The sequence below is a fragment of the Sebastes fasciatus genome, chromosome 15 (genome assembly GCF_043250625.1).
Source record: "Sebastes fasciatus isolate fSebFas1 chromosome 15, fSebFas1.pri, whole genome shotgun sequence".
In the NCBI taxonomy this organism is placed as follows: Eukaryota; Metazoa; Chordata; class Actinopteri; order Perciformes; family Sebastidae; genus Sebastes; species Sebastes fasciatus.
In genome coordinates this window covers 21,389,629-21,404,217 of record NC_133809.1, presented here as the reverse complement: position 1 = coordinate 21,404,217, position 14,589 = coordinate 21,389,629, and the positions used below count along the sequence as shown (strand labels likewise).

Here is a 14,589-nt window from a genome sequence, read left to right as displayed (position 1 = left end):
TCTGGCAACGTGCAGAGCAGCTGCTGATAATCATTAAAGATGACCACAAAAGAAGAATAACACATACAGTAAGAGGTTGTGTATGACAGACATTCACAAGCAGATGACAGCTGTGATTTATCATTAACATGACTCTACACCGATGTACCTGCAATAAGCAGATATTAGCTTGCTGTGACAACAAATTGCTGTACAGAAATTTCAAAAATATTCACCAGAGAGCACTGACAAGTACCGTAGAGCTGAAACAATCAGTTGATTAATCGATTAGTTGATCAATGGAAAAATAATTTGCAACTATTTTGATAATCAGTTAATCATGAGTCATTTTTTGAGGCATCATTCACTGGTTCCAGCTACTTAATTGTGAGGATTAGCTGCTTTCTTTTATGTAATAATAAATTGAATGTCTTCGGGTTTGAGCTGAAAATCGCATTTTTCACTATATCTTGACATTTTCCAAATGATTAATCAAGAAAATAATTGGCAGAAATAATCAATAATGAAAATAATCATTATGTACTGTATACTACATACTGTGTTCCAGAGTAGTATGTAGTAGGGTTTTCGAATATAGCCTATGACCTTTTTCGACATACTATACTATGAGTTATATTACTTTTTTAGACATACTATAGCCTACCATGACTTTTTATTACTTTTTTAGACATACTATACTATAACTTTTCGAGTCATATAAAAGTCATGTAGAAGTTATGAAAAAGTCATAGTATAGTATGTCATAAAATAAGTAATGAAAAAGTCATAGTATATGTCATAAAAATGTCTTAAAGAAAGTCATAGTTTAATATATCCTAAACAATGTCATAATATAGTAGGTCATGAAAAGTTAAAAACAATTATAGTATAGCATGTTTTAAAAAAAAAGTCATTAAAAATGTCATATAGTATTTCATAAAAAAAGTCATTAAAAATGTCAGTATAGTGTGTCACAAAAAAAGTCATAGTATAGCATGTCATAAAAACGTTATAGTATAGTATGCCATAAAAAAAAAAAACTTAGTGTAGTATGTCATCTAAAAGTCAGGAAATTTTTTAGTAACTGCAAAATGTCACAGTCTAATTCAAGTATTAACAAAATCTTGACCAATGTGTAGAATACTGTAGTTCTCCCATTTTGAAACTGCAGTATGTCATGTAAACCTACTCACATTACAGAAACTGGACCAGGACTGGACTCGGTGTCCCCTCTCTCGGTTCTCCCTTTAAGTTATGTACAGCAGGCAGCTGAAGTGTTAGTTAGAGGTTTAAAAAATGATAGTAGCTCTGAAAGATATTATACAGACCAAACAAACAACCAAACATAATCTCATCGTGGCATAAATATATCTCTACTAGCTACTGCGCAGGTGTATCTCATCAGTGGCTAATTGCTTTCCTTTTGCCCGTGACGTCATTCTTCACCCTCCAATCGCTTCCCACACATCCTGTTACCTTCCAAAATAAAAGCTTATCGTATGGTGCCTTCAAATGAAACTCGTGAATATGCTTGGCGTACAAATGGTTAAGTCATGAAGAACACCGCTTCTAAGCAAAGGCAGCATGTGCAATATTAATGTTACTGTCAGACTCTAGAAGCCAAGCTAGCAAATGGGTAACATAATGCAATAAATGCAAATGCATAATGACAGAGGAAAAAGACGAGGTCGTAGGAAATATCAACATTTTCCTCAAACATATTATAAAATTACGAAGAAAAACAATATACAACTAAATACAATTTATTAACTTATTATGCACCGAAAAATGAACGTCCATGGCCTCCGGCATTTCTGACAACGTCAACAAACACGTCAGAAGTCGTGAACTCGGAGCTTTTAGAAACTTTCCACTTACGAGGCTGTGAATACCACAAAAGGAGGGCGTTCGTATGGACTCTTCTCGCGAACACAGTAAACACGACCACCATTTGAAGGCACCAATAACACAAAACCACCTCGTGTTTCTTTAGGGTCACAGAGCTACAGTATCTTGATAACACACAGCATCACGGCTGCCAACATGGCAATCCTGCATTCTTATCTGCCATGTAGATGTGATGAAATCCTGATTGTGGTTGGAGATTAGCACCACCAATCATCAAAACTGAGTGAATTCTCCCTCTGGCAAGTCAACCTTAGCCTGCCATCTGCCACACTGGCAGGCAACAGCCCTGCCATGTTCTGTCAGTGATAATCTGTTCTAGCTTTCAAAGAGGAAATATTTAAAACTTGGAACAACACTTTTATTGACATAAAACCTTAAATAACAACACTGTGGTCGGATCTATTTAACATACAGGTCATAAATGCTGCATTCTGCACGAGAAATGTAACAAATGTGCATGACATCAGTGCCTCCGCTGTCATTTATGATGTAATTTGAAAAGGAAATTGGTTAGATTTGATTAATTAGGATCAATTGCAGATTGTGTTTTTTGAACAGTGGATTATTTTCCTTTAATACAACCAACAGTCTTTCTGGAGGTGACAAATTTACACCACTTTCCTCCTCCCTTTAAGCTCCAGTCTCCCAAGTGACGAAACAATACAGTACTTAGAAAAAGGGAAAAAATGGCCTGGATATGGTGCTGCCATGGTGTTCCCATTTTCTAAATCACCCTGAAAACACTTTGACGGTTCTCTCAGGTCCCACAGGACAAAGTGTTATGTGAGTTGGATCTGAAGTAAGAATTGGGACATAAAGAGATACTCACTCTTAAAGAGCTACTGTGGGTAACTAGCACGCTTTCTTTATTCTCCCAAATACACATGACTCTGCTTGGAGTTGTCCCATCCTGGAGCATGTTCTTGGAGCTGATCCAACCCACCCAGGATCTTTATGTGCCTTGTAGTTCTTGTCTCTGTCCCAGGATTTCATGTGTACCGAGTTACCTATTGCTCCCTGGGTGCAGGGAAAAGCGTTTTAAAAATGCATGCATATGCCAGGTGGAAATGTCAAGGCTAAGAGCAGTCTGTTGTCTCCCTGTTCTAACAGAGGCTATTAATGGGCTTCTCTTGGTTTCCATGCTTTTTTTTTTACTTAGCAGGATTGTTGAGGATTTGGTGGTGTGCCGGTTGGCTTGTCCATAAATGTGTCCATTGATTTGTGTCCTCGCTTGGCAAGGTGCTTCAGTCTGAGCTCCTCTCTGAACTCATAGCTTAGGAGACTGGGTTCTTGGGTGCAGAAATGAGCATAGGCATCCGCTAAAGCCCTGAACTGGGGTATGGTGAGTTCTGTAGGGCGTAGAATGGGGTCCACGTCAGCCTTCTGCAGCATCTCCTGTGTCAGCTCAACACGACACGCCTCAGGGAACAACTTTCTGGGGGGGGTGTAAAAACATGAAGAAATAAAATGGTACAGATTCCTACGCTCAGGTCACTTTGATATCTTAACGATCATGCAAGTTTAATGGCTTTATAAAGTTCAAACAGAAAGAAATTATCCCTCAGCGATTATTTCAAATCTGTGAAGTTAATTGAAATCACACAAAAGGCTAGAGCTGCTCATGAATTGTTAATTTGTTCCACTGCCACGCTCCATAGTCAAGGGATGTAGATACTGACGCCTAAACTCACACGGACACAAAGTTCTCCAACATTAAGAAGGCAGCTATAATTTAAATGTCCAACTTTCATTTATTTTTCTGGCTCTTACCCTGAAAAAGCTCCCCTGAATATTCAATATAGAGAGGTAGCCATTTATTTTTAAAGACATTTCCCTGCCTAAGATGTTCCTTCTGTGTTCTTTCTCTGCAGGTTGGTGAGTAGTAGCTAATTCCACACACTCCGCAGCAGTACAGATGCCTTTTAGGCGCTTCAGTGCTGGTGCCTCCTCTCCAATTTGGTGTCGCTGCCGCCAACCCACTGTAGTTACATAAAATATGCCTCGTCTTCGTATGCCACCTCAATGACTCATAATTGCTGCTCTCTTTCGCACAACCAGTGTTCTTTTGTTATCTGGGCCTACATACACTTTCCTAACAGGCACGGGGGCGACGGGCAGCGTGCACATGCATGTGGGCGTTTGGGTTTGTCGCTAGTGGGTTTTCAACAGAGCTCTAGAGTGTGTGCTCCGCTGTTCAGACTTTGGTTACAGAAAGCCTCAAAAGTAGGGGTGTGTGTGTGTGAGGAAGAAAAGCAAATCAAAAGCCATTCTAATTAATGATGAGATGAAGACGGAGCTGTCAGAAAACAGGGAATGAAAAATGTAGAGAGAGAATGAGAGATGAGGATGAGACAAGATTAAAAAGTAAAAAAGGGAGAGAGGAGCGAGAGGCTAGAGCTACATCAAGTTGTATAACTGGACTTACTCCACTCCTTTATGACAGTGCTTCCTGCGGAACTGGAAAACGTTCCTGACGACTTTCTCCACCAGCTTGAAGGGTTGCTGGATCTGGGGCTGAACCAGAGGCGTGAAGTGAACTACTCCCACGTCCACCTACACACACACACACACACACACAGACAGAAAAAGCAAGAGTACACCTGAAAACTAGATTTCAAAGATTGTGCTCATGGGAATGAAGAGAGTGGCAAGAAATAGCAGGTAGGGTGTGAGGAGGAGAGAGGAGAATGCAAAGTGTGGTGAAAAAATTGCTGGAGAGAAAGGTTGCCTGAGAAATGGCAAGGGAGATACAATGCTGGACAAAGAGAGAGGGAGAGGTGGAGGGATCAATACACTGGGATGAAAGAAAAGGGGAAAGGCAGAAAATAAGATGACGCAGCATGGCTGGCTGGCGAGCCGGTTCCAGTTGCCACAGTAACACCTGTGCGATGGACCATAGAAACTGAGCCTCTCTCTTTCTTCCCTGTCTCTCCTCGTGTCGCTGCATCACCACTGAGTTTCTCAATACCTGGGAGCCTGACTCACTGTAGCACTCTTCTCTTCATCCCACTGTCTGGGTCTATCTGGCTCTACCATTTCCACTAAGGGTGAAACCAATGGAGCCTGAACATATAACGATCCAGTGATGGGTACGCTAGGCAGCCACAGAGCTCGTTTTCCTGCTTTATGGGAGTCAGTGGGCACAGGTACTAGGACTATTCTCTTTTACCTGATTTCAACTCCTTATGAAAGTCATGGTAAAACTACTACTACTACTACTACTACTACTACTACTACTACTACTACTACTACTACTACTACTACTACTACTACTACGTGTCTATTGACCAAGTCCAGGAGATAAAACTCCTTGGAATTATCTTGGATAGTAAATTATCATGGACAAAACACATAAATAAGATAGTTGCTAAGATGGGAAATGGCATTTCTGTTATTAAAAGACAAAACTCAGCTAAACAGGAGATTCAGGTTTTAATATTGTCCAATCTTGACTATTGCCCAGCAGTATGGTCCAATGCTACAATGGAGAAGATAAATAAATTACAAATGGTACAAAACAGAGCAGCGCGTACAGTGCTTCGTTGTGGATACAGCACGAATGTTGTTGCAATGCATAACTGTTTAGCTTGGTTACATGGTCAAGGATAGATTACTCTTATCCATTACTTGTATTTATCAGAAATATTTCTGTTACAAAAATGCCACATATTTTGTTTAAGAATTTATCCTTCAGTTTAGATAGATTTGACTATTCTATCAGACATGCTATCGAAGGAAAGTTCAGATTACCAAAATCAAGGACAAATGCAATCAAATGAACAGTCATGTACCGAGCTATGCATGAATGGAATTTGCTACGAACACATATCGCACAAGAAAACAGTCAAATTCAATTAAAAATTTTAGTAAAACAGCATCTTTTAATCGGAGACGCTGGAAAAAAATGTAGACTTGAGTTTTGAACAAATTGTGTGTATATAATATACTGTGAGTTGGATTATGTTGACTGGTCTGGTGGATGTGGAGGGGCTGTATGAGTCAATGGACCAGGAATTCTGGAGTGAAAAGGACTATTTTTCACGTAGGCTACTTACTTCTTGTAGGATGTATGATTTTCAATAACTGTGGGACAATGGAGTGTAACAGACTACTTCAAATGATTCTGATTATCTGATTGTCAGGATTGTCTTGTCTGAGTCTGTGTTTCAGTCTTGTGCTGTTTTATTCTGTAATGTTATGTAATTCTGTGTGTGTGTTTTCTTTTGTCTTGTCTTGTCACATAGTAAGTGTGTTTGTGGACCCCAGGAAGAATAGCTGCTGCAATGCTGTAGCTAATGGGGATCTTAATAAACTAAACTAAACTAAACTACTCGGCTGTCTTTCCACATATCCCCCGGCAACTACTGATGTACCCACTGGGGTCCAAGTTCCTCTAGTTGGGAATTACTGAACTATAGAAGAGGACCGGTGATGGTGGTAACCTTAGCTCCAGTTCTTCACGAGCTGCTGGCTCCTGATCCTTCCTGTGTCAGCCCTAAGCTGACATGACACACTGTTGGAAGTAATCGTGCTAGACTCAGCAGAGCCTAACTCTTGCTCTAAGATCGCTTAACTTCCAAGCACATATACTGTACATCCACATGTTCTCTCTTCACTATATTGCTAGTTCCCCTTTAAAAGGATCATCTACTCTCTGTATTTACCACACTGCACATCCATCACTGTGTGGTTTGGATCAGCCACCCTACAGGACAGGAGCAGATTACAACAGACAGTCATGACTGCAGGGAAAATCATTGGTGCCCGTCAGCCCTCCATCTAGGACTTACACACATCCAGAGTCAGGAAACAGGCAGGAAGCATCCCTGCAGACCCTTCGCACCCTGGACACAACCTGTTTCAGCTTCTCCCCTCTGGGAGGCGCTACAGAACACTGTACGCCAAAACAAACAAGACACAAGAACTGTTTCTTCCCTCAGGCCGTCACTCTGATGAACACTTAAATCAGTCAAACGCTGTAAATAACCTGTAACAACAAAATATGCACTGCTGCCGTTATAGACAATTTTTTTTAAAGGGGACAGATTATGCTTTTGTGCTTTTTCCCTTTCCTTTAGTGTGTTGTTTAGTTTTTTGTGCATGTAAAAGGTCTGCAAAGTTATAAAGCCCAAAATCCACGCCAAAGGGAGTTACCCACAGAAACACTGCTCCTGAACTGCCTGAAACTCTTTGATTTAAGTCCTGCCTTTTCTTCCGTGACGTGGTGATGTCACAAAGTAACACATTTTGCCTAGCGGCAAGTTTGGCATGCCCTTAAAGAAATTTAGTTAGAGCGGAGCAGGAGCGGAGTCTGAAGAGTTTGGTTCGGTTGACCAATCACAACAATTGGCCAGCTGACCAATCAGAGCAGGAACTCAAACAGAGCGTTTCAGACATAGGGTGAAAAGAGGTGCTGCACCACAGCAGGTATGATCAAAGTTAAGTGTTTTTTGAACATTAAAGCATGTAAACATGTTCTAGTAGAAACCCAAAATACAAGCATGCACCTGAAAATGAGCATTATAGGTCCTCTTTAATATGTATATATCATCTGTCACTGTCAATATAAATCTTACCCACTGTACATACAGTATATAGACATCTTCCAGTCCATTTATATCCATCCAGTATTTATTTCTTTGTATCTATTTGTATTGTTTACAACTTAGAGAACACTTGACTTGTATATAGATGTTTTATTGTATTTCTTATTTTACTGTTGGTCATTGGTGCTTTTTATATATATATTATATATAGTCCAGTGGGATATATATATATATATATATTTATATAATATTTATATATAAACGTATTTTTTCCACTACTTGCATACATAACAGTCCTGTCTATTCCTTACCTTTATTTGTCCAGCTCTGTTGGCTTTGTCCCTAGCTGTTATTTTGTCAATTTCTCTGTAACTACATTGAGAGAGATACATAAAACCGGAGTCAAATTCCTTGTACTGTATGTATGCACAGTACAGTAAGTATGTATGTAAGAACCAAAATACAATAAAAGACCATCTCTGAATGTCTGGATCTGTGCGTTTGCAGCACAAACGAGGCAATCATCTTTCAAGGATGTCTCACATGATGGCATTCAGTCCTGCAAGTTATAGCTTAAGGGGCTACTGTACAATCACAGAGATACTCTACTGTGTGTGGACCAATGGCAAAGCCAGACAGTGGGCAGCAGAGCTGAGCAGTCGCCTGTCTGTCTTTCCATAGATGGTAATAGCCTTACTTCCCTAGTGAGGGAGCACTGTGAAGGACTGCACTCTGACTGGCTGAGCAGACTGACATTGGGGCTCCGAGGAAAAACATCAGTAGCGTTAGTCTTAATAATAATACATTTCATTGCCCTTAAGTGCTTTTTGGCTTGTGGCGCTTTTCAAGATACTCAAAGACTCTTTATATAGCAAGAAAAATAAATAACAAATATCTATATAAGTAGCTCACGTATCTATCTGATTGGAAAAGAATTTGCGATCTGAAAGTGGAATGGGTTGTTTTTTGATGAAGGATATACAGAGCTGAGAAGGCATACAACCGAGGAGACAGATGCTGCATACTGTTCTTGTGCAGGTATGTAAATGTGAGGAGACACAAGTTGAAAAAGAAGGAAGCATGCAGGTGCATGAATGGGAATGTTACACAGCATGTTAACTTAACATTTAAAGGCAAGTCGAGCATGCAAAAAACACATAGCCGCAGACTTGTTTCCCCGCCCTCATACACACAACACATACACGGAAGTAAAATAAAAGGACATCCAATTCAGCTCAACAGCCCTCCTGTTGAGACAATATGCCCTGCGGAGCTCCTCGTGCATCCTTGAAGATTGTATTTCTGGATTGTGTGACTCACTCTCAGCTGCCTTTTGGTTTCCTGGGCTAGGGGCTGGCGTCGATAATTAGGGGAGGAAAACTAAAGTGGTCCGAGAACGCGCGAAGGATTTCTAATGAGCTGTTTAGGGTCCCCTTTTCTGTGAACAACTGAGGTAGCGCTCGGGAGCACTTGTAAACCGCAGCACTATCTCTTATCAGATCTATAGATCCCTGTGCTTCTGAGCTTCCTGCCGCAGTGGCGTTTAATGGGACGGCGGCGGCAGCGGCGGAGACTGTTTGTCTCAAGGCTATATGCAATAATAGTGCAGAGAAAGCTTCAAAGTCCTGGGTCCAGCATCAGATGGTTCGACATGGCGGAAGAAAGGAAGGTTGTTATGAGTTGAAGCAGTTGGTGCATGTACTGTACAGCTGTTGGGTAAATCTCATTTTTAACTATAATGATATTTTTGTCATGTTTAACACGGTCTAACATTGAACGATGACTTCATGGTTTATTTGTATTGTCAGTAATGGCCTCGGCTTCGTCATGATAACTCAATTATTAATACACTAACCCTTTTAGTTCATATACGATGCATTTTAAATACAAAGGCCACGTGGCAGGTGTTGTCAAGAGCATTTAGAGCTGAGGCTGCATCATGTAAGGATTCTGGTCGGGATTTTATATCTGTATTGCAAAAAATTGCTTCTATCGCTGCTTTTGGCGATGCAAGATCAGACCACCATCTGTTGGGAAGACGCAATAAAAAGGAATGTCTTTAATTTCACTCTCTGCTGGAATAATTGGGCCATTTATATTCTGCGCTTCATGATTTAAGAGAGGAGCAACGGGGGAAAAGTCGATATTGGGACTATACAGGCGGCGGCATTTCAGCCATCAGCTTGTCCAAGTCACTTTGCTGGTATGATTTATGTATGGCCTTGCTACGCGGCTTCACTAGGTAGCGCCGCTGGAATATGTCCCGCTCCCTGCCATTAATCCTTCCCCTGATAACCTCAACATGCAAGGAAACTCCGTCTTAAATCACGCCCCATCACCTGGGTTCTCTATTGAGGTGCTGTGAACATGCTTTCCTCCCCCCAGCCCTACCCTCCGAAAATACTTTGCATCTGCTGGGTGATCCTTAACTGGGGTAGCAGACTTGACTTATTGAACCTATCTGACAACGTTAATATCTCTCCCTCGCTCAGGTTCTCCTATCCCTCACCCCCTTGCCCTTTTCTTTACACATGTGGCAGTAAGGATCATACATACAAAGCAGACACGGACTGGAAATGCTCTGACGGTAATCATTTGAGCAAACCATCGTACTTAGCAAAGGGAAATTAATCGTTATCTCTAATTTAGTTGTTTATTAGCTTGTTATGTAAGGATCTATACTCAAGCAAATGAAAATTCTTGCTCTGAGTTTCTCAATCCCACGAAAATGAAAAGACTTTAAGCATTTACATAGACTTTGCACCCGCTTCCCCCCCAACTTATCGTATACTAAACAATCTGATAAACCAACAACTTGCACTCCTAATGTAACAAGACTCGGTCAAAACCGAGTATATGGCTGGACCATGTATGGTCAGTCTATGAATTTGTGGCTAAATTGTTACACAGATAGTCAGTGGTCATGTCTATAACGTTAAATCCAGCGGTACATGTCCACCAGGTCCGGCGAGGACAATAGGGGACACGCTGCTCCACTCAACAGGCCGTTTGAGCGGTGACAGACCCTATCGTGGAATGCAAGCGATTGGTTCCTGGTTTGCTGCTTGTCGTTTCAAACAGGAAACAACATGGCGACCTGCTCATAAACTTTCTGTTATTCCGTCTAAACAATCCACCGAAATCTACTTCTGAAAACATTTTAAGAGAGAAATAGGCTATGCCACTGCTGATCTTGTTTCATTTTTCGAACTTGATCACCTAGTTTGACAGCTTGGTCCACGTTTCGTGAGCCGGACGCGTCGCGCTGGACAGGTTAATTTGCACAAAGGACTGTTCCCTGCCTTTTCATTTTAAGAGCAACAGCCAATGAGGAAACTCCAACACTCTGCCGACCAATCGTGACTTTTACGTTTGTAGGGCTGGCCATCTGCGGTCCGGCCAAAAACAAGGTCTTATCTTGCTGATTCCTCTTGTAGAGTGTTTGAAAAGGGCAAAATATGAGGGATCTCTATCTAAAAGTCACATGCCTGCTTTTGTCTGCAACTCAAGACCTTTTTTGACCCACTTGAGTACAATAGTCCCACCTCTATATTAATGGAGAGTTACCATATTTCATGTGTTTGACCTTCCCAAAGCTCAGCAGGGCACTCTATTACTCCAGCTTTTGCCCTGTGGTTCTCCAGCTCCTCTTTCCCCATTTCCACCTCTGACGTCTCTTTCTTGGTGAGTTCTCGCCCAATGGTGTGTGAGCAGTAATTTGTCATGTCCCTCTAAGCGTAACCATGACGAGATGGCAGGGGCCCTGGGGCACCAGCCACTGTGCTACCTGAACCACCAATGCTTGCGCTTACATAATGGCAGGTTCAGAGAAAAAAGCAAGGAGGATTGAAGAAAGGCTATATACAGCCAGGGAATACAAGAGAGAAAAGCTCACAGTGATCCTGCAAAGGGGGAAGAGCTGCATTAATCATGACAATACCTTGAGAAGACAACCTCCATTACATCAGTGGAGGGAGACAGCCTCTCAGAGAGGAGAAGGAAGCAGTCAACGCCTCGGAATATACTGATGTTGCTTGAGGGGTTTGGGAGGAAGGGCTTTGGCTTCCTGTGCAAGCAGCGCAGTGTACTTCCCATGAAATAACCCATGGCGTGCACACAGGACATTCAGGACTGTAGCCCCAGTCTGTGGCAAGATCAGCTCCTTGGAGAGACACTTTCGTCACAGAAAAAGCTTGAACTTTGCCCAAAAATGGGAAATTTACTAGACCAGCGGAACAGCAAATGAGGACAACATGGGAAAAATTGTTTTGATGGGATATTTAAAAACTCATAAATGCTGTTCCACATTGTTCACATGGGAGTCAGTCTTAATGGAGTAATATGAAGAGACTCTGTAATCAAGCCATGCCGGTAATTTTGCAACATGTCACAATTGTTTTGCCTTGGACAGGTTTACACACATTATCTATGGTGAAACTGGACCGGGGCCCCTTGCTCCGCAACAAGATTGCATTGACAGCGACATCACAGCTATCACACGACACCTTGCATCTCAGCTGTGAACAGACCAGACCGCCTTTGCAAGACGATGAGCACGGAAACCAATTACGCAAGGGAGGACATAAAAGGGGAAAATGCAAATTGAACGATAAAAGCCCCTCGTGTGGGCAAAAGGGAGTTCGGCTGGTCCGGCTGTGCCTCACAGCTATGCTGCAAAAAAAAAGGCTGCTCTGCTGCGAGGTGATAAAATAAAGGGGACCACGCTTATAATAGCCCACAATATTTTCACACATCGCAGCGTCACACATCTGCACTCACCGGGCGTATGTTAACTGCGTTTTGCTCTTCTCTCCTTCCATCTTTTTCCTCTCCTTTTTGTCCACTCCCTCTATGATCCATTTATTTATTTATCTTACTCTCCCCACAGAACAACACCAACATCAGCACTTAGGATCTCATCGGTTACAAGGAGACAGGTCACACACGGCATACTGTAGTGTGTCTGTGGGAAAACTGGATAATTTCTCTTCCTGCTGCAGTGGTATCCCACAAGGAGCCCAGAGAATGTAGTGCTGAAGGTCGACAACAACATCACACTGGAGGTAATGTGGTGTGCACCGTCCCCGCTTGCTGGCCAGATCTCATTTTAAGAAAGGGTCTCTTAGGGGTACTTTAAACAATGGATGGAGAGAGCACTGGGCTATATTAAACAAACGGATCAATAGCTAAACAAATCAATTGCTGCTAACCTATCAACACGTAACACTGTGGTCAATGCCTGGTCGTTATACTGTACGTAGTGAGATAGGCAAAATCATCCCCCACAGCTGATTGTTTTTGCTGATTTGCCCATGCAGCAAAATAATAGCAACACACATCTGCGTTTCCAAGGGTATCAGGTCTATTAGTCCTGTCTGATTTTTTTTTCCCTCTATCATTTTGTCCTCTTTGTCATTCATGAATCAAGGCCGCCCTAGCCACTCCCTCCCTTATTGTATGTCCTCTACAGAGAGGGGAGGGAAGAAGACAGGGTAGCAGCTGTGAGTTTTAGGCTCCTGCTGACTGATGCCTGATGAAGATGATGCCCCAGGGAGGGTCAGTTTTTGGCATGGTGGGATACGCATGCTCCTCTGGACCAACACATAAACAAACAAAAGCTTCGTACAACAACAACTCTGACCTGCTCATCTGGTCATAATGATAGCAGATTTTTCCTCTGTCTTAATTAGATTACCCTTCCCAATTGTGCAGTGGGGATGTTTGGAGGAAATCTTATCTAGACTTTGCATCTTGGTCGTTTCTTATCTTTTAAAAACAGCAGTATTGCATTGTGATTACTGAGCAGCTCAATGACGTTGGTTAGTTTACATTACACAGCAAGAAGAGTTTTCTCCATCCTGAATAAAGTCTTTGAAAAACAAATAATGTCGCTCTTTATAGCCACTACCTGTTTGAGCAACATATACCATTCTGCCAAACTTCATGCATTCATATTACGAATAATATTGCCATTTTTTTTTAATTTAGTTTAGTTTTTTGACATGATGGGAAGGTGGACATTACATTTTGTAATTACATAAATTTTTTGACATTTAGTAAGTATTACCACTTTTCTTTTCACATAATCAATTAGGCTAAATAAAGAATATTCACAATAGACAAAACTCGGTTCACTATGCACTGTAGAAATGGTATAATTTTAACAAAAACTTTCAATTTAGCTTGTGGAGATATTCAGTGTTTGGTTTGGTAACATATATATGGCTAACAATAAAAATAGAAATCAAATTAAATTAAATTAATGACTACATTTTAGCTATCCCGCACCCTGGAATAATGTGTAAACAATTACTGTGATGGGACTATTTCTTGAGGGGGAAGGTGTTGTGGTCAAAACGGTTCCCAGAGGATTCTGGGGATTATTTAGAGTAGCTTGGACATTGTTTTTTGAGACACAGATTTCCGCTGAAATTTGTACAAGAGCAAATAAAACCCAAAGTGTTCTACAGTGGGGTTTTTTTTTTTAAAAACATTTAGACATGAAATCGAGTTAAAGTGACTGTTTGTAAGAATCAGAAATGCTTGTTAACAGCGACACCTGTGGCCGTTAAGTCAACGAAAGTGAGCGTCCGGCTCACACTAGTGCTCGCTTTAAATAGACATGAACGAGCATCGCTCAAAACAGTGAGGCGACACACGTCAGCTGAAACCACAATATCACTCTATATTTCACCTGCTTGGCAGTAATGTTAGCTGACCAGACGGAGGTCTCTCCATGAATCACTGCTGATCCTAGTGTTGGCTTTTCCTGCTTCAGCCTCCCAAACATGGCCGTAGGGAGACACCGGCACCCGGACGGAGACGATAATGTTTCTCGCTGCGGAGCTCCGTCACTTCACAAGACACGGGAAACCTCTGTTGGTCTGGAGGAGCTGCAGCATTTATTTCTGCACAAACGTCCACTGTACATTTACTAGATATTCTCAGAGCTACGAAGTCTTCTGCAGCATGTAGTGTGCGCGCATGCACGTGAGGTGGAGCGAGCTGTGTGTGAAGGCAGGCAGGCAGAGGAGCAGAGGAGCAGAATACAGCAGCGACTCCGGCCCTGGAGACCAAAGCTACAGTCTCCCCCGCGCCCTCCGACCGCAGTCGACACTGTTTAGCAAGACAGGCTTCACTAGATATAACTTTGCAG

The 14,589-nt window shown here is 41.8% G+C and overlaps 1 protein-coding gene across 2 annotated transcripts in view; it reads right to left on the bottom strand.

Annotated features, from left to right (window-relative positions):
- Positions 1-2,223: 2,223 nt before the first annotated feature.
- The window catches only part of tfb1m (transcription factor B1, mitochondrial), a 33,394-nt gene continuing 21,028 nt past the window's right edge, over positions 2,224-14,589 (bottom strand). For both annotated transcript variants that reach the window (XM_074660254.1, XM_074660255.1), the window contains exons 7-8: positions 4,313-4,440; positions 2,224-3,322 (exon numbers count right to left, since the gene is read on the bottom strand). In XM_074660254.1, coding sequence (XP_074516355.1) covers positions 3,043-3,322; positions 4,313-4,440 — 408 coding nt within the window. In that variant the 3' untranslated portion in view covers positions 2,224-3,042. The remainder of the gene's footprint in view (positions 3,323-4,312; positions 4,441-14,589) is intronic.